Here is a 20,695-nt window from a genome sequence, read left to right as displayed (position 1 = left end):
TTAAACCTTTCACCTTTCACCCTTAACATGTGACCTCTAGTTGTAGTCCAACCAAACATCAGTGAAAAAAGCCTGCCTATCTCTACCCCTCATAATTTGGTATACCTCTGTCAAATCTCCCCTCAATCTTCAACATTCCAAGGAATAAAGTCCTAACCTACTCAGTCTTTCCTTATAACTCAGGTCCTCCAGATGTGGCAACATCCTTGGTTGTACTCTTTCAACCTTATTTACATCTTTCCTGTAGGTAGGTGACCAAAACTGCACACAATACTCTAAATTAGGCCTCACCAAAGCCTTATATAACTTCAACATAATATTCCATCTTGTACTCAATACTTTGATTTTCGAAGGCTAATGTGCCAAAACCTTTCTTTGCGGCCTGTATCTACCTATGACACCACTTTTAATGAATAATGGATCTGTATTCCCAGATTTCTTTGTTCTACCTCATGCCTCATGGTCTGAGTCGACGTTCCCCTCCCCTCCCTCCCTCCCTTTGTTCTACCACACTCCTTAGTACCCTACCCTGGTTGGTCCTAATGAAGTGCAACAGCTCGCACTTGTCTGCAGTAAATTCCATCTGCCATTTCTCAGTCCATTTTACCAGCTGGTCCAGATCCAGCTGCAAGCCATGATGGACTTCCCTACTGTCCACTACATCCCTAATCCTGATGTAATCCGCAAATTTGCTGATCCGTTTAACCACATTATCATCCAGATCATTGATATAGATGACAAACAATGACAGACGCAGCACTGATTCCTGTGGCACTTCACTAGTCACTTGCCTCCAGTCAGAGGGGACAACCATCTACTACCACTCACTGGCTTCTCCCACAAAGCCGATGTCTAATGCAAATTACTACCTCATCTTGAGCGCTGCGCGACTGAAACTTCTTAACCTACCTCCCATGCAAAGCCTTGTCAAATGCCTTGTTAATGTCCACGTAGACAACATTCACTGCCTTGCCTTCATTAACTTTCCTGATAACTTCCTCAAAAAGTTTCTAAGATTGGTTACTCACAATCTACTAAGCACGAAGCAATGCTGACTATTCCTAATCAGTCCATGTCTATCCAAATACTCATACAACTCAGCTCTTAGAATACCTTGTAATAATTTTCCCACTACTGACATCAGGCTCACCAGCCTATAATTTTCTTTCCTCAGGACCTCATTCCTTTTCCTACCCATGTCATTCGTACCAATATGTATGGCTTCTGGCTGCTCAGTCTCATTAGGAATACTGTGGATCTCATCTGAGATATCGTTACCCTGGTACCTAGGAGGCAAAATACCATCCGGCTGTCTCTATCATGTCCATAGAATCTGCTTTCTGCTGTAACTACGGAATCCCCTATCTCTACTCTTCTCCCCCCTTCTCTCTGAGCCACAGAGCCAAGTGTGGTGCCAGAGACTTGGTAGGTCATCCTCCGAAATAGTTTCAAAGAGGTACACTTATGCCTGAGCAGAATTGCTGCATGTTCACTTTCCCTCTCCTGACATTCATCCAGGTACCTGCATCCTGCATCTTTGAGGGTGACTACCTCCCAGTAGCTCATAACTATCACCTGATTCTCCTATATGATATGAAGGTCATTGAGCTGCAGCTCCAATTCCTTAGCACAGCCTCTAAGGTGCTGTAGCTCAATGCACATCATGCAGATGTAGTTATCGTGGAGGATGGAAATCTCTCAGAGTTCCCATATTTCACACAAAATGCATTCCACTAACTTTGGGCCCATTCTTAGCACACTGGCTACCTCCTAATAGACAAAGAAAGAAAAAAATCAAACTTGCTGGAAACTTAGAAGATCTACCTGCGCTTGCCTAAGCCTCTTCTCACCGAAGCCTGCTGAACCAAAGCCTCCCACTCTAACACATAATTCAAATCTCAGCCTGCAAGTGGCTCTTTATGCTTCTAAAAATGGTCTGGCATGTCAGATAGCTCATCACTATTTTCTTAGCAAGCAAAAAAGAATAAATAACTAATGCTAGCCTAATCAGTGATGCTCAGATTCCCAAAATCAAGTAAGTTTAAAAAGGAGCAGGCAGAGAAGAAATGGTGCCTAGGACTGGATAACTATTGTGGTTGATCCAGTTGCCAAACCAATGTTTCACTCATCTTTCTGAACTTTAGTCTCTGCTGGTGTCCATTTATCTGCACTATCAATATCTGCTGACACATCGTAGAGGGTAAATATTGCAAGACCCAGCCCTTGGCTCACCCTCTTCAGCAGGACATGGACGAGGTACGCAGCTGAACCTGCATGAGCAGGGACGATCATTAGGAAGTGGCAGAAAATAGAGAACTATTTTCACTGACCAGTCTGGAATACTCAAATTTCAAACATTCCAAAGTCCCTCCAATTCTGTGTTTCTTGATGAAAGAAAGAAGAGTTTTTTAGAAAATGCATGTCTTGCCATTAAATTTCAATAACGCACTGTGTAATGATTTAGTCTCCATGAACAGTATGCAAGACAATCTTTTCACTGCCTTGGTACTCCAACTGGGTTTTAATTTGCTAATTATTCTTTCTGGAGAGGTCTCACTCATTCTGAAGTACTTACTCTAGTGAGTTGGTACCTTGTCATGAACACATATTTGCAGTTGTAACCATTGTCCTGACCCTGACAACAAAACAAGCAAGCCAAATGCTGCTCCAGATTACAATTTATTGTCTCATTGCCTGTGAGATTAACACTCTCTGGCTTCCATTTTATGCTACTTTTCAGAGCCACTGGCATGGGGATTTATTTGTTTGGGGCTGGGCCAAAATAAAGATTCAAGGCATTGTTCATAAATTACATTTAAAAACTGTAGTTTCCCATAAATGGAGTAAGAAAGGATGTTCAAAAAAGATAACAGGATTCAAGTAAAGGACAAACAATGCTAGCAAACCAGCACACAGGATGGATGAAGGCCAAGAGTCCTGTTCCAATTCCCATGTTACAACTTATGTGTTGAGTGAAATTGTTACCATTAAGGGTTTTACTGAATGAGTCACAAGATCCTCTTATCCACCAATCGCTACTCAAGTGCATAAAAGAAAACTTTAATATTCTAATAAAATTGTTGAAGCTTTTATCATTCTCTGTATAACTTTTTAATGCATCAAATAGCCTCAAATTTTAGTACTCCTTATTACACACAGTTTGGATTTTTATTTCTGAATAAAACCATTAACAGAGAAAAATAATGGTTGAGCATCCGCTAAAGTTATAAACTTCTTACAGAAGGTAATTGCATCGCAACACCCTATCTTTACTCTCAAGTGAGGGCAATAGGCTGTTGTAGAATTCCAAGTATCCTTCACAAAAACAGTGAACAGCTCATGCAAGTCCAAGAAGCAAATCTTGTCAAGGTACTTTGACACAAAACAAACAAAGTGTTCTCTTTGTCAGAAAGACCATTGGAGTAATTTAACACTGCAACTAAACTAAAGACTTTCCTGGATCATTGTTACACAGTTCATTGATACTGCAGTGCATCCCTGGATCCCCATGGGATTTTCAGAATTGAAAATGAAATAAACTAATACAGAAGCACACTATCTTGAGTGTTCATTGCCGGTAACACTTGTAGCAACAAGAACCTTAATATCATTTTGGCTCTTGTTCAGAATCAGTGCCTGACAGTATCCGGTTCCGTAGGTTTCAACTGGTTCATTTAAATTCAGAGAACTGAATACAACATACATTCTGAAATTCTTTTTCTTCCCAAACATCCGCGAAAACAGAGGAATACCCCAAAGAAAGAATGACAGTTAATGTTAGAATCTCAAAGACCCCCCCAGCTCCTCCCACCCATGCACAAGCAGCAGCAAGACAAGAACCCCCCCTCCCCCATGAGCAAAAAAAAGCATTGACACCCCCTAAGTACTCAAGCGTGCAGCAAAGCATCAATAAACACACAGATTTGCAGTACCCCAAAGACTACTCATTCACCCGCCATTTGACATACCACATGCTCTCTCTCTCCCTAATAAGGGAAAAAGAGGTGTCCCTGTTTCAATCAGTTCAGAACCAGTTCCTGACAGTTCCCTGTTCAGAATCAGTCTCTGATAGTCTCCTACTCATAATTATTCCGATAGTTTCTCTGTGTCCACTTGCTCCAGACTAATGGTGCAGCCATGAGCACTCAGATAGCATTTTTGTGAGATAAAGCCAAACAGTCTTTGTTTCAGTCCTACTTGTGTCTCTTCCCTCAGCTCTTTTTACAGAATATCAATGACTGTATGGGTGCTGCTTCCTGAACTCATATAGAACTCAAACGATTCATTACTTTTGTTGTGAATTTTCATCTTGCTGTCATCTTCATGCAGTTCACATCTGAATCTTTCCTTCCCTTTCCAGAGCTCTTGGTCTTCATTTCAGGTGATTGACCAGCCACAAGAATCCACCAGAGGCCAACAGACTCCCACAGCTATCCGATACTTCCTCTCATACAGTACCTCCTTTCTGTACAGACTACATTCCATTCTGTAATTCCTCTGGTTCTCTCATTCTGGATTTGATATGAGATCTTCCACATAAGCATCCTTAAAATATCTTTTTCCTAAATTGTGGCTTCTCTCTGTCATAGGGGACTGACTTCTCAAGTGCATCTCATATATTTCTTGACAAAACACACAAAAAGTTCAAAGTTCAAAGTAAATTTATTATCCAAGTACGTTTATGTCACCATATACTACCTTGAGATTCATTGAAAGGTGAAGGAACTCAGCAGATCAGGTAGCATCTAGGGACGGAGAGGTACAGTCAACGTTTATAGCCAAGGTCCTTCATGTGGTTTGCTACCTGCAGAATCTCTTCTGTCTTATCTATTTCCTGCACCTTTTTCACATACCTGATCCTCCCAAGTTCACATTGTCCTCACCTTCCACGCCACACTCCACATTCAAGGGACTATTTTGCAATGTTAGACAGCTCCAACAAGATCTGACATGAGCCACATACATTCCACGTTTTTAAGAGACCAGCTTGTCCTCTCTTTTGAGCTACTGGAGATGTAACACTTGCCTTCTTACCTCTTCTCACCATCCAGGGACCTAAACATTATTTTGTTGTGAAATATGACTCTCTTCCAATTTGCAGTAGCACATTCATAACATAGTCCTCTCTGCTGGGAAAAAACAAATGCAAGTAGTATGGGCGCTCTGCAAAACATCTATGTTTAGTGAACAGAGGTGATCCTGGGATTTCGATTGTCATGCATTTTAATTGTTAATCCAACTTGTGTGCAACTTCTTGCCTGTTAAAGTGAGGCCCAGAATAAACTTGAGTAGTAACCCATTTTCTCTCTGGACATGTCACAACGGTCAGCCTCAATATCAAGTTACCCCACTTCAGATAACTGCTTTCTCTATCTGTATGATTACTGACCATTTCTGCTGTGATATCCACCTGCAATATAGGTTCAACATTTCCTTTCTCTATCAGCGTAGCCTGATCTTCAGAGAATATACTATAGCACTGTTATTTGCAATGTATTACAAAACACTGCTTGCTTCGTCAACCTCTAACTTCTCCTGAAATAATTTCATTAGAGGAACTCTGTAATTGATCACCAGGACAACCCTGGCTTCATCCTGTCACAGAAATTCCCTCAAGCCCCCCCACCCCGCCACATCCATTCCACCTCAACCTTCCCCGCAACATAATATGCTTCTCGCTCTCTTTCTGAATTCTAATGAAGGGTCAATGGCCTGAAATGTTAATTGTTTCTTTTTCCATAGATGTGGCCTGACCTACTGAGTTGATGCAGCATTTTTGCTTTAATTATAAATTTTACAGTACCTGCAGTATTTTTTTTCAAATTTAAATTGCCATTCCTTTTATCAAAATAAAATTTTAGTGCTTATTCAACAAAAATCAATTCAAGAAGTCTGACCTTCCCAGTTTGTGCACCATCAATGTGATGTTAAAATTAGCTGAAATTTTTAAATCAACTTTATAAGGTGAATATGCTTAAACATCAATAAGATAGTGGGTAAAATTGTAATGGTTGATGGGATGTGCAACAAATCAGTATTATTCACCAAATGCACATTTCATACAACTGTGAAATCTGTAAAACGACATAAAACATGTCTTTATTGAAGCTGTACTTCTTTGGTACAGCGGTGTAAGGAGGAGGGGTGAGGCAGTATGGCAGCGACCTTGTTTAAACACCTAATAAGGGCTTGACCCATTTCTTAAAGTTTTCAATAAAATTCTCTTGTTCCCTTGTTAACTCAGCCATATTCTACTATAGAGTAGCTGGCTGGTGGCGTAGTGGCATCAGCGCTGGACTGTGGGGCGGAGGTTCCACAGTTCAAACCCAGCCGGCTCCCCCCGGCACGCTTTCCATCCGTGTGGGGTTAAGAGCTGGTGGTCTCTTTGAAAAAAAACTCACCCGGCAGAAGGCAATGGCAAACCACTGCTGTAACTTGCCTCATACGCGAATTCCAACTACCTCAGAAAGGTGTGGGAGGAAATCGTCTGCTATCTGGAAGAATTCCGGATGCCACCTACATTATTCTACTATAATACTCGCCATGTTCTACTATAATACCCGGATTCTCTCTGAACATTGTATTTTGAAACTGCCTAAGACCTTTCTTCAGATGGTGATTGACCTCAAAAAGTTCCATTTACACAGTTTGGCAGGTCTCACCCTGATCAAATTCAGGAGGACCTTTGAAAAGCTGCATTTCATATCTGTTTGAGAAAAAATTACAGCACTTAAATGAATGCGATTCCTGCTATTACCGCTATGTCAGAGAACCAGACATGCTTGATGTATTAACAATATTTCAGAAACCTGAGGCAGGAAGCTAACATTAGAACAACATACTGTCTTCCTAATGATGTTTCAGATTGACCCTGAATGACAGTAGTCCTAGTTACAAACCAAGGATCTTTCTAGTTTGTAAGAGCAGCAGGAACTCCACGTCCATACAACCATTGGGTTAGTTGGATGATTCAATAATGTTCATCTTGAGGGAATTAAAAGTTTAACTGAAATTGATATTGTGCTTTTCAGTTTGCTTGGGAATCAGAAAAGAACCCGGTTCCATTGAGAAATTAATTATACACTTCACATCACAATATTACAAAATTAGCTAACAATGCAACAAAGATAAATGGAGAACATTTGCAATTTAAAAGAACACCAACTGATTTAATGCTGCAATTTAAAACAATAAGCATTTTAAATAATATGGGAAGGAATATGTTTTTCTCTTTTATTTCCTCCCTATCTCAAAAATGCAAAATCTTAAATGAAAGGATAATGAATTATTATTATTATAGCAAAGAGTCCTTAGCTCTGCTTTACTCATACCCTGCAGGGTTCCTTTTCTGCATTAATCAAATTCTGATGTGATTACTGTTTTGCCTCATCTGTAGTCTGAACAAGTAACTCTGCAAATAATAGACCTGATTCTTTCTTGAACCAAACAGCATTTTGCAGAACAAAGACTCTGCTTGCATCTGAACCATAAAACAAAATTACTGCAGGGCCAATTATTGTACAGTTCACATACGAGTAAATACAAATTAATGTTTTCTGTCAGCTTGCTAATTTCAGGTGCAACATTTATACTCTCACATATAATGCATGAGTTAATGATTCAGGTGCACCTAAAGTGGTCATTCTGAATCCTCATATTTGTTCTGCAGTACTGTATGCTCAATTGGACTATTGTGAGCATTCCTGTATTAATATTCAGTTTTTGTCTAAGTGATTTTCCAGGTGGCAAATGATTGGGGATTTTAGAAAGTTTAGTAAGCAAAAGTAAGAAAAATATTCAAAATGGGAATATCTACTTAAAATAATTTTCAACAATCTAATTTCACTCCTATTAATATGATTATATCATATTCTTATTGAACAGCTCAAAAGAAACAAAAAAAAATATCAATTGAGATTCAACCTGCCTGCCCTCTTATAAAATAGCTGAAAGAATTTGGAGGTCTGTTAGTATATATATATATAAAATTAGTTAAAGCAATAGAATTTAATACAAAAATATATACTGCTGCAGTTCTCTAGATGATTTACTTAATTTAAATATCACTTGGAGTGATAAAGCAGAGATAGATCACTAAAATTTCAAATCAACCATTACCTGGTGCTAAGTGAATACAATGACAAATAAACTTAGAATGCCTTTTGTGCCTGCTGATAAAAGAGGGGGGCAAATAACTGAAGGACTCTGTTCCTAGTCACTAACCATTAAGTCCTGCTATGAAATTTATATGCCCAGAAAGGATGATAGTTTGCTGCTGTGATGTTTATGATCAAATTGTTTCTTTTGCATTTTTATATGTATTTAGGTAATTACGGTGATAGTAATGTTGTGGTTATTTTACTGAACTGGTAAATACACTCAAACTAATAATCCTGATACACATGTTCAAAAGCTGGGGAATGTAAACTGCTCATTTAATAAAGATGTGGAATCAAAATGGCCAACATCAGTGACATTGAATACAAGGAAGTTGTAAAAAACAATAATTTTTAGGAAAGGAAGTTCATGTCCTTATCTAATCTGGCTGGCTTTGTAATATAGCCAGAGGAATGTGATTGACAGTCAACTCACTTATTTGAACGACACCAGCACTATCATAGAAATAAAACTGGACTGACCATTTCACAAGAAATTCAACAAATAGAAAGGCTGTGCGAAGAGCTTGTCACTAGCATCTGGAGATATCTGAAGGAATTGAGATGAATGCTACAAAGTCTGTTCTAATTACATTTAGAATATGTAACTTTCAACCAATAAACTTCCACCAACAGGACTGGTTACGTACTGTCCCTTTGGCTAGACAGACACAATAAATTAACTGTGCATTGGTTGTTAATGGGAGGGAGCAGTCTTGGGAACATTGGATTTAGAATACATAATAGTGTTCATAGGAGTGATCCTTGCACAGCCTTCGTGGAAATCAAACCATGCTAACATAACTAATATATAGTTTATAGAGTCCGATCTCAGCCCATTTCTGCTACACAGGAACATTGCACGTGTTCATCAAGCTTTGTCCCACAGTCTTCAGTTGCCTTACTTACGGTGTGCCTTCCATCATAAAGTCAGATTGAGAATATTCACCAAGGTCAGTCTAATCCTTATAAATTCCTCAGAAAACAAAACAGTCAGTGTCTCTTGTCACTGTTTCTGTCTCAACCACTTCCACTGGCAGCTTGTTCCACATACTCACCACATTCTGTCTGAAAATGTTACACCTCAGGTCTCTTTTAAATATTTCCCCTCTCAACCTAAATCCATGCTCCTAGTTTTGGACTTCCCTATCCTGAAGAAAAGATTGTTACCATTCACTTAGCTATGCTTCTCAAAATTCTAAATATTACCATAAGTTTGTCCCTCATTCTTTTATATGTCCTGTTCGCCTTCTCTCTCTCTATATATATAACACTGAGGCTGTCTACAAGAAGGGTCAGAGCCGTCTCTATTTCCTGAGGAGACTGAGGTCCTTTAACATCTGCCGGCAATGCTGAGGATGTTCTACAAGTCTGTGGTGGCCAGTGTTATCATGTTTGCTGTTGTGTGCTGGGGCAGCAGGCTGAGGGTAGCAGACACCAACAGTATCAATAAACTCATTCGTAAGGCCAGTGATGTTGTGGAGATGGAACTGGACTCTCTGATGGTGGTGTCTGAAAAGAGGATGCTGTCCAAGTTGCATGCCATCTTGGACAATGTCTCCCATCCACTACATAATGGACTGGTTGGGCACAGGAGTACATTCAGCCAGAGACCCATTCCACCGAGATGCAACACAGAGCGTCATAGGAAGTCATTCCTGCTTGTGGCCATCAAACTTTACAACTCCTCCCTTGGAGGGTCAGACACCCTGAGCCAGTAGGCTGGTCCTGGACTTATTTCCTGGCATAATTTACATATTACTATTTAATTATTTATGATTTTATCACTATTTAATTATTTATGGTGCAACTGTAAAGAAAACCATTTTCCCTCGGGATCAATAAAGTATGACTATGACTGTGACTATATATATATATATACACACACAGACAGTGGCATGCAAAAGTTTGGGCACCACCGTCAAAATTTCTGTTACTGTGAATAGCTAAGCGAGTAAAAGATGATCTGATTTCCAAAAGGCATAAAGTTAAGGATGACATATTTCTTTAATACTTTAAGCAAGATTACTTTTTATTTCCATCTTTTACAGTTTCAAAATAACAAAAAAGGAAAAGGGCCCCAAGCAAAATTTTGGGCACTGCGTTGTCAGTACTTAGTAACACCCGCTTTGGCAAGTATCACAGCTTGTAAATGCTTTCTGTAGCCAGCTAAGGATCTTTCCATTCTTGTTTTGGGGATTTTCGCCCATTCTTCCTTGTAAAAGGCTTCTCGTTCTGTGAGATTCTTGGGCTGTCTTGCATGCACTGCTCTTTTGAGGTCTATCCACAGATTTTCGATGATGTTTATTTCGGGGGACTGTGAGGGCCATGGCAAAAACTTCAGCTTGCACCTCTTGAGGTAGTCCATTGTGGATTTTGAGGTGCCTCTAGGATCATTATCCTGTTGTAGAAGCCATCCGCTTTTCATCCTCAGCTTTTTTTTTTACAGACCGTGTGATATTTGCTTCCAGAATTTGCTGGTATTTAATTGAATTCATTCTTCCCTCTACCAGTGAAACGTTCCCCGTGCCACTGGCTGCAACACAAGCCCAAAGCATGATTGATCCACCTCCGTGCTTAACTATTGGAGAGATGTTCTTTTCATGAAATTTTCCCCCCATTTTTTCTCCAAACATACCTTTGCTCATTGCGGCCAGAAAGTTCTACTTTATCTTCATCAGTCCACAGGACTTGTTTCCAAAATGCATCAGGCTTGTTTAGAAGGTCCTTTTCTGCGTCCTCACCACAAAATTCAGCATCAGAAGTTTGCAAAGGAACATATTTGTGCAGGTGTCACTGCACAGTAGAACAGTGCACCACCACTCCAGAGTCTGCTAAATCTTTCTGAAGGTCTTTTGCAGTCAGTCGGGGGTTTTCATTTGCCTTTCTAGCAATCCTACAAGCAGTTCTCTTGGAAAGTTTTCTTGGTCTTCCAGATCTCAACTTGACCTCTATTGTTCCTGTTAATTGCCATTTCTTAACTACATTACGAACTGAGGAAACAGCTACCTGAAAACACTTTGCTATCTTCTTATAGCCTTCTCCTGCTTTGTGGGCATCATTTATTTTAATTTTCAGTGTGCTAGGCAGCTACTTAGAGGAGCCCATGGCTGCTGATTTTTGGGACAAGGTTTTGGGAATCAGGGTATTTATAAAGCTTTGAAATTTGCATCACCTGGCCTTTCCTAACAATGGTTGTGAACAAGCTAACTAAGGTCTGAGAGCTCAAATCTCTTGGGGTGTCCAAACTTTTGCATGATGCTTCTTTCCTTTTTTTCACTCTAAAATTGTACAAAACAAAAACAATACACTAATCTTGCTTAAAATGTTGAAAAGAATGTTTCAACTTTAACTTTATGATTTCTGGAGATGCCAAAAATTTGCTCTCTCTTGAGCCAAAGTGCTGTCTGACTTCTACTTCAGTTACTTTACTCTGCCTCATTCCCTAAGAGGATATCCAGACCTGCACTCTTCCATGTAAGTCCTTTATATATTGACTCGGGAAACTTTGCTGGACATATTTCACAAATTCCACCCCATCCAGGCCCTTAACACTGTGTGGCCCATCAATAACTGTTATTCTTACATCTATGAGCAATTTCTCTACACACCTGTTCCTCAAGTTTCTGTTGACTTTTGAGAGTTCTATAATACAGCCCCACTGGATTGATGCTCCCCATCTTGTTTCTAATGTATACACATACCCTCACTCTGTTCAGTCTCCTATTCTTCATGTGCATTTAGAACACCTTGGAGTTTTTCTTAATCCTGCTCACCAAGGGCTTCTCGTGTCTCCTAGCTTTCCTGTGTCCCTACTTACGTTCCTTCCTGGCTACTTTATAATCCTTTAGAACCCTGTCTATATCTCAGTTTCTAAACTTTAAAATATGCTTCCTTCTTCTTCTTGAATAAATGTACCTTCTCTCTTGTCAGCCACAGTTCTTTTACCCTATCACTCTTTCCCTATCCCATGGGACAAACCTGTTCAGAACCCCATGCAAGTGCCCCGAAGCAACTTCCACATGTCTGCGTATTTCCCTGCAAACAACAGTTTCCAATTTACGCCCCCATGTACCTGCCTCATAACATTGTAATTAGCCCACACCCAATTAATTACTTCTAATGATAGAATTAAATATTTTAGTTACCAATAATGGAGTGAGTGATTGTATTGAGAAATTAGACACATTAAAGTAACTACTCTTACCTTGCAATTCAATGTCACAAACTTCATTTAAATGAACGGTTCACAGTATTTACACCAGTCAACCCAGCTGACTGCAAAGCTGGTGCCAGAGCTGAAGAACAAGCAGTAGTTGGCCAGTAGTTATATATAGAATATTTTGTTAAAGATCAGCAAGATTTTGCCAGCTTGTTAGAATCTGAACCACTCAAAAAATTCACCATGTCCCAAGTTCAGTTTAATCATCCTGGAGAAATTAAGCCACTGGGCTTGTCTGTGGATCTTTCAAAAACACTCTGAAAATCTAAATGAAATTTTTGAGTGCAAGTACATTGTGAAGAGGTTTGTTTTTTTTAAAATATTTACTACAGTGCTAGTTCTCTACCCCAAGCTAACTAGAACATAATTTAGCAAGTTCTTCAGAAACATTTTCAGTGAATCAGCATCAAATTATTCACAGGTGGTCACTGACACTGATTAAAATAATTTTTTTTAGCAATGAACTGAAAGAAGTATCATCACTTCTAAATAAATAAAGGAATATTTCTTAGAATATTATTTTATAAAGACTATCAATTTTAGAAGCAGCATTGCATTTCACAAACTCTTTGCTAATATAGGTATTGTGCTGATTCACAAAAGCTTCAGGTACAACTCAAGGAACACAATACTTCTCAAACAAAGAAAAATACTCCAGATTCAACAACTGCACTCAAGTGGAAAATTTATCCCAGAAATTTCTTTCTTATATCTTCAGTAACAGTGGCTCCACTTCATACGTCCAATAAAATGATCTTTGGTTTGGAAATCTTTATTACCTCCCCAATTGGGCCAATCTGTTCCAACTGAGGGGAGTCATTAAAACATCTGCAACACATTGCTATGCCTTAAAAAGTTGTCATAGACTAGTTTTGTTTAAAGGAGTCTGATATCCCTATTCATTGCGAAGGGTTTATACTTTTCAAATAGGTTTTCTTCTCCTTACAACCAACTACTCTAGCCAACTGAATACCTACTCCTTCCTGGCCAACCTCACAATCTCCAGAATGTGGCAACTGATTTTTCAACTATCTTTTCTAATGTTTCTTGTGTATGTCTTTTGGAATGGAAATTCATCATTGGTTGCTGGCATTGAATGCATGCAAGTGTATTGTCATGGTCTAAACTCTTCTTTGCACGTTTACTTCAAACAATACTAGAGGTGATTGACATTTCTAGTGTGAATTGCGAGCATTTGGTCATTTTGCGGGTGAAAGCCTTAAGACTTACTGACCCATATCTGTTGCTACAATGCTGGACTTCACAGGGAATCCAATGGCAAAGCCTAATCTTGCTGGGATTCACCATTTTATTCAAATACATGAGGAAACTATGCAAACTGAAGCCCCACTACACCTTACTGAACAGCTTCTGGATCCAAAAGCCCAATGAAATAACCTCGAATTATCCATAACATTTTACAGGTGGTGGGTTGCATCAAGTACAATTTGATCCATTAAATTCAATTAGTGCAAGTAAATACGAGTAGGGTATTAAGACTGATAAAAATAACTTACAGAAATCTTCTAAAGCATAAAGCTAGTGGCCAAAACTTACTTCTTTCTCAGGTATTTATAGAGCATTGTTCTATTTCCATTCGGATAATGGGTAGAATATGAACAGAAACTGACACATACTTAGTAGGTCAGGCTGATAATCTTTCATTAGAACTAGGAAATCTTAGAAACCAAACACGTTAAATGGAACTATCAAACTATTGTTCTAAGCTGCAAAGGAAAAGGTGGAGAACACAAAAGCAATGCTGTGATCGAATGGAGAATAATTGCACAGTAAAGGCTTCATCATAGTTGTTAATCACAGCAGATCTATCTCCACCTCTCCTAAACTAAAAACTTGCTTGACTTCTAACTAATGAAAGGCTGCTGACTTTAAATGTTAACCTTGCCTCTCTCTCTCTCTACAGAGGCTGCTAGATTCAGAACCCAGCATTTGCATTTTTTTACTCCTGGGTTTTTCTAGCTCCCTTATTCTAAATACTGACATTAATATAGCTAAGTCAGTGTTATTATAAATACTGAATTTTATTACATTTTCACATATAGTTAAATGTACTGTATTTGGTTTGCTGCATGTAGCACTTAACTTGATGATAAAAATGCTCATATAAATACAGAAATTAAATACATGCCTAATTTTATGTGCAGCACATGAGGATTCTTTATGTGAATGAGAAATGCAAGCTAAAAGACTTCAAATTATTCCTTATGAAATTTTCCTTCCTCCAGTAAAATGCGCAATTGCTTAACAGCACATCTCACAACTTCTTTGTGTTAAACTTTAAAATCAGACTGCTACATCCTTTATTGTTTGGTTTTTCCTTTCTGCAGATGCAGAAAGATTGCATAACTTGAGCAAAATAGTATTTTGCATCATATTCAGAAAATCAGATAGACCAAAAAAATCCTTCAGACAAATCTGAAATCAATGAAAGTCATGCTTGCAAAAAAGAGAGAAGGAAAAAACATGTCTTAGCAAGAAGCACTAGAAGGGTCAAGTATTAGAGCAACAAATGGTTTACTTCCTACTCCTTGACGGCAAAAGCCAGCTGGAGCTATTAGAAATTCGACATAAATTACTCAGCAGAAGTACTTCATAGTTAGTTTTCTTTAAAACTACAATTCATTATTGAAAAAGAATATCTAAAATTATTTCATCAGTTCTCTTTCAATGCAAGGTAAGATAAGAGATTCTCATTTTTTTCTTAATGTTATAAAGGGAGAGAGGAGAAGATGGCGGCGCGAATGTTATCGATATGTGTAACTAGGGGGCCGTGCACAATCCGGATTTGATGGAGACAGCCGTGAGAAGCACGGAGGAACACCTGGAGTAACTTCTGAAATACCTGCTTCGCTGCCACTGCTACTGTGCGATCCAGAATCTCGGTTTTGCCTATTTCCTGTTGCCGGGGCTGGGGTTGAAGCGCTCGGCAGAGATGGTGCTCGATGCTCGGTGTTGGAGAGCTGGTCGGAGGCTCAGAGTTTTTGGAAGGACTTGGAGTTGGACTGTGGTCGGATGCTTCTAGGATGCTGCATCGGCAAGTTTGGTGGCGCTGGAGGTTTACCATCTGCGTGAGATGATGGGACTTTCGAGAGACTTTCAGACTTTTACCCTGCCCATGGTCTGTTCTTATCAAATTACGGTATTGCTTTGCACTGTTGTAACTATATGTTATAATTATGTGGTTTTTGTCAGTTTTTTAAGTCAATTTGTCATGTGTTTCTGTGATTTTATTCTGGAATCACATTGTATCATTTCTTAATGCATGCATTACTAAATGACAATAAAAGAGGATTGCGTGTCCTCATAATCTAATGTAATCTAATAAGCATTCATTAACTGAAGCAAGCAGGTGGGAAATGATATGAATGCTTAAAACACCTGGCTTTAAATTTTAAAATATACCAATGATTAAGGGTCAAAGCTACTGTTCAACTGGGCATCAATACTGTTTGAATCTACCTAGAAGTAAGAGCCTCCAATTCAGAGTTCAATACAAAAATGCTCATTCATTGAGCTTATGTGAAAAGCCAAGGTATGAACATGTAAACTGACAGATACTTAGCGACTACTGGCATCAATAGAACTTTCCATTAATATTGTTCCAAGATAGAGGGTTGGATTGTCATTGAGAATCAGAAGGTTCTGTAAGACTAATATACTCTAACGACCCAGAAGTCAAAGTATCGGTAAACCTGCTAATGGTGTAAATTATTATTGATGCAATCGGCAATTGTAATTATTCTTCCTATTATCAAATTATTGTTAAGTTAGAATCAGACAGCCATCTCCACGCACCAGCATAAATCATGTCTTTTGTAATAACTACTCCAATGGTATCATTACCACTATCACAAGGGTATTGAACCAAAGGCCTTTCAGTAATGCTCCACATGCAGATATATATAATTGAATGCAAAAACTGTTGTTTCCACAAGCAGATTTCTATCCCACAATGTTCTTTTCAAAAACATTCTTTTTTATTTAGTGTGGACACTTTTGGTTTCATTTAAAACAGCTGGAAATCAATTTGTTTCTTTCAAACTAAAGGTGAAAACAGTGAAAGGAGTCATTAACTTCACAGTCTCACAGACATAATGAAATATTACAGGATCTGCACAAGCCACAGCCTTTGGGATGACTAATAGCATATATCAACTCACCCGCATAGCGCACTGGTGCATCCTTATCCAGTGCAACCAGTGGTGGGTCCAGAAAAACCGTGTCATTGTTCTCTGTTATCACACCATGGTAGGATGTCTCGATCCAGGGCTTATGCTTGTTTACTGAAAAAGATATTTCCAACAAATGGTGTCAGTTATGAATTTGACTAGAGCAATTTTTTAAAAGATATGCCAGAATTAAGTAGCATAAAATTAATACTTGAAAGTACTCAACAATCATTTTGACAGGATATAAGGAATGAACAGCCATAAAATAGCAAAACTGAACTCTTTTTCTTCCCTTATCCAACTTCATTTCCTCTGATCTCTCAGTGGGAGCTTTCTACATGGAGTTGCTTGCTTTGGAATAGTTCAGAATATTGAACACAGCATCGTCAACAATAATGGCACAGCATCTAGGAGTACCAGACAGTGTGTTATATAAGAAAAAAGCTGAAAGACTCAGCAGGATAAGCAGTAGCTGTGGAGAAGGAAACAGAGATAACACATCCAGCCAAAACCTTTTACCATAGCTTGTGCAGTATGTCTAACATTTTCTGTCTTTTGTCAGATTTCTAGCATCTATATTTTTTATCTTGCAATTACAGTATATTGTACTCAATTAGCACTATAATTGGATTATGTATTTCGCATTCCCTCACATCATGGATTTTCAACATTGAGTGCGTGATCAATTCAATTTTTTAATTTCATAGAACATAGCACAGGAGCAGATCCTTCAGACAACAATGTAATCAAATGCCCAACTACATAAACTACATAAAGATTCAAAGTACATGTGTTATCAAAGAATGTATAAATTATACACCTTAAAATTTGTCTGCTTACAGGCATCCACCAAGCTAGAAACGTGAATAAACCAATTAAAAAAAAGAAAGACCAAAATCAACTGTGCAGAGAAAGAATTAAAAAAAATACAAATCATGCAAAGAATAGAAGCAAGCCAACAGCATTCTGAACTGGAGTGAGTCTCCAGATCCGCTCCTCGAGCAGCCAGAGTAGGGCCAAACCTCGGTCCCAGTTCATTACACCAGCAAGGCAAAAATGCACAGCAGCCAGATCAGTTCACAGCCGTAGCACCAAGGAGAAAGGAATGAACATTTGTGGGAGAGCAAGCAATATCAACCCAACCCTCACCTCTGGTCCCAACACTCATGCTTCCAGTCTATCTGGGCCAGCGTTTAAATTGTCCAAACACCAGATAGTGCCTAACTCTAGGCCTTGGACTCAGGTGTCATGATATGCTTGGGCCACCCAACCCAAAGCCATCCTTGATCTCACCAAATCAGTTCAGCGCTTGGAGTGATCCAACTTCACACATGGGTTAGGTGGACAGCCATTGAAACTCTTCCACATTGACTCCTCTCCTAATCACTCACTCCATCTCTAACAGCAATACCAACTCTGCCTGCGACCCCAGCTCGAACACGCTGCACCTTGTAGTGCCCTAGCACAATTCATCCCCTGAACCGGCCTCAAGTCTGCCTGCCTCCCACTGTCTGCTGCAATAGTTCACCACAATTTGCTTCAGAAAAGGTGTTATAAGTAATGTTTTTAGTCGAATTTCTTACCTTTTGAACCACAGTAAGCTGTTGCACGCCTTCAGCAGTGCCATCTTAAACCACCTGCATGTCCACATCCATCCATTTCCTGAACATCCATGGGCCTATTCAAGTGTCATCTATCATATGGGCCTCCACCACCACCCCAGCCAACCACCACTCTCTGTGTAAAAAAATTTATTCTTCGTGTAGCTTTTGAACATACTCCCTCTCACCTTAAATGCCTTCTAGAATTAGACATTTTAAACCCTAGGGAAAAAAGATACAGCATGTTTATTTTATCTATGTCTCTCATAATTTTATACTATCTATCATATCTCTCCCCTCAGCCTTGACTGCTTCAGAGAAAGCAACCCAAGTTTGTCCAACATGCTTTACAGCACATACCCTCTAATCCAAGGAGCATCTTCTGCACTCTCTCCAAACCATCCACATTCTGCCTGTAAAGGGGCTAACAAAAATGAATACAATATTCAAGATGCAGCTTAATTAGAGTTCTATAAAACTGCAGCATAGCTTCCCAATTCTTGAACTCTAATCCCTAACTCATAAAGACAAGCCACCATATGACTTCCTTACCACCCTAGCAACCTGCGTAGCCACTTCCAGGCAGCTATAGGTTTGGACCTCAAGATCCTTCCACATATCAACACTGTAGTGTCTTGCTATTAACAGTATACTGTCTCTTTACATTTGATCTCCCAAAGTGCAACACCTCATATTTGGCTGGGCTAAACACCATCTGTCATTTCTTAACCCATATGTGCAATTAATCTTGATTCCACTGTATTCTTTCATAATATTCTACAATATACACAGCACCACCAATCTTTGTATTGACTGCAAACATTTCTAACCCATCCCTCTATGTTTCCATCCAGGTTACACACACACACACACACACACACACACACACACACACACACACATATATATATATATCACTATCAGCAAAGTTCCCAGTACAGATCTCTGTGGAATGCTACCAGTTACAGACCTCTAGCCAGAATAAATCCCATAAACCATTACCCTTTGTCTTCGGTGAGTAAGCCAGTTCTGAATACAGGTGGCCAATTCACTGTGATCCCAACTGTGAATTTAATTGCCGTTTTCTCCAAGGTAAATTATCGTGATATGTTTAGTTATGACTAATGAGGAATCCAAATTGGAGAAATATGGCAAGTCGAACAATTAAATACCTTTATTTAGCCTGTAGATCAGTCAGGATTAGCAAACTGTGCCCCTGCCAAAGTATAAATGCGTGAACTTGGAACTCATACAAACAGCATATTGCTCAAAGGGACCATTCCCCTCTGACTGTATGCCCATTACCACTAATTAATAATTGGTGCATGAAGTTCTATAATGAGCTTGTCAGAATCAATATTTAGAAGTGACCAAATTCCAGACATTTGACAATCTTTCATATTCCCAATTATTTTTAGTATATTTATTTACTGACAAATACAACACTACTGCATAACATATGCTCATAATCCATACTTCAGAAACTGATGTTTTCACAACCACTTTACACTACTCTGAAATTAAATCAACATATAAACTCAAACTGTAGGGCTACATATAGTAAGCATTTTAAGTTACCACTCAGCTGCTGACATTAAAACAAAACCTCACTTGGAACTATGGCAAAAGCAAAATATTCAACCTGAAGAGGTTCTTTTTATCCTTACAAACCAAACTATTAACAATTCCTCCATACCCCTCCGCTATACACCACCTCGCCTCCTCCATTTCATTCAGAACAAGTTATATGGAACATACCGTCATTATTGAACTGTGATAATTATCTCAGAAGTTTCTGTCTGAGATTAATCTTAAATTTGATACTAAATTCAGTTCCATGCAACTTATTAATTAGTTAATTAATTAATTAATACTTTGTCATCTTGAGATCATTTAACAAACTAAAGCAAATTCTACATGGCTGTAATTATAATGCACCTGAGGTATTCTAGGTCCCAGGACAACAATATCATTTATAGCATTGTCATCTTTTGCCAGGGACATAATAATATCTTGAACCGGAGAATAATTGATATCTTTCGTACCAAGTTGGAATCGTAGAATGGAAACATATAATGAGGGGACTTGAAGCATTTGAAGGTTAGTGGCTCTCTTGTTCTTGCTCCACAATTTAATAAAATCATGGCTAACATTTTACTTCCACATCATCTTCCTGCATTAACTACATATCCCTTTGTCATGTATTTAATATTTCAGTAATATTTGAATAGTATTATAAATATATTGTTTGATTAAGCATTCCTTGTTTGTTTAATTAATGCATTCTGGTTATATTTAAAAATATGTGAATTGCATACGTCATTATGCTATCACATCATAAGCAGACACCTCGCTTAAAATAAAGAATACAAACTAAGCCTCACATTTCAGACTCTTTGTTTTCCTACGAATTACATTAAGCTTCTGAAATTAGAAAGTATCACAGTGGGGACAAGGTATTTTTAAAATGTACCAAGTACAGCTACCAAATTATTGAAGTGCAGTGAGATAAGACTATAAGACCAT

The 20,695-nt window shown here is 38.7% G+C and overlaps 1 protein-coding gene across 2 annotated transcripts in view; it reads right to left on the bottom strand.

Moving 5' to 3' along the window:
• The window catches only part of clstn2a (calsyntenin 2a), a 572,678-nt gene that overhangs the window by 301,228 nt on the left and 250,755 nt on the right, over positions 1–20,695 (bottom strand). The window contains exon 3 of one of the 2 annotated variants that reach the window (XM_063045919.1): positions 16,560–16,682. The exons of the other annotated variant lie outside the window; for it this stretch is intronic. Coding sequence (XP_062901989.1) covers positions 16,560–16,682 — 123 coding nt within the window. The remainder of the gene's footprint in view (positions 1–16,559; positions 16,683–20,695) is intronic. 2 annotated transcript variants of the gene reach the window in all.

This window comes from Mobula hypostoma, chromosome 4 (genome assembly GCF_963921235.1).
Source record: "Mobula hypostoma chromosome 4, sMobHyp1.1, whole genome shotgun sequence".
NCBI classification, from domain to species: domain Eukaryota; kingdom Metazoa; phylum Chordata; class Chondrichthyes; order Myliobatiformes; family Myliobatidae; genus Mobula; species Mobula hypostoma.
The sequence above is the reverse complement of the archived record's forward strand: the minus strand, read 5'-3'. Positions and strand labels throughout refer to the sequence as shown.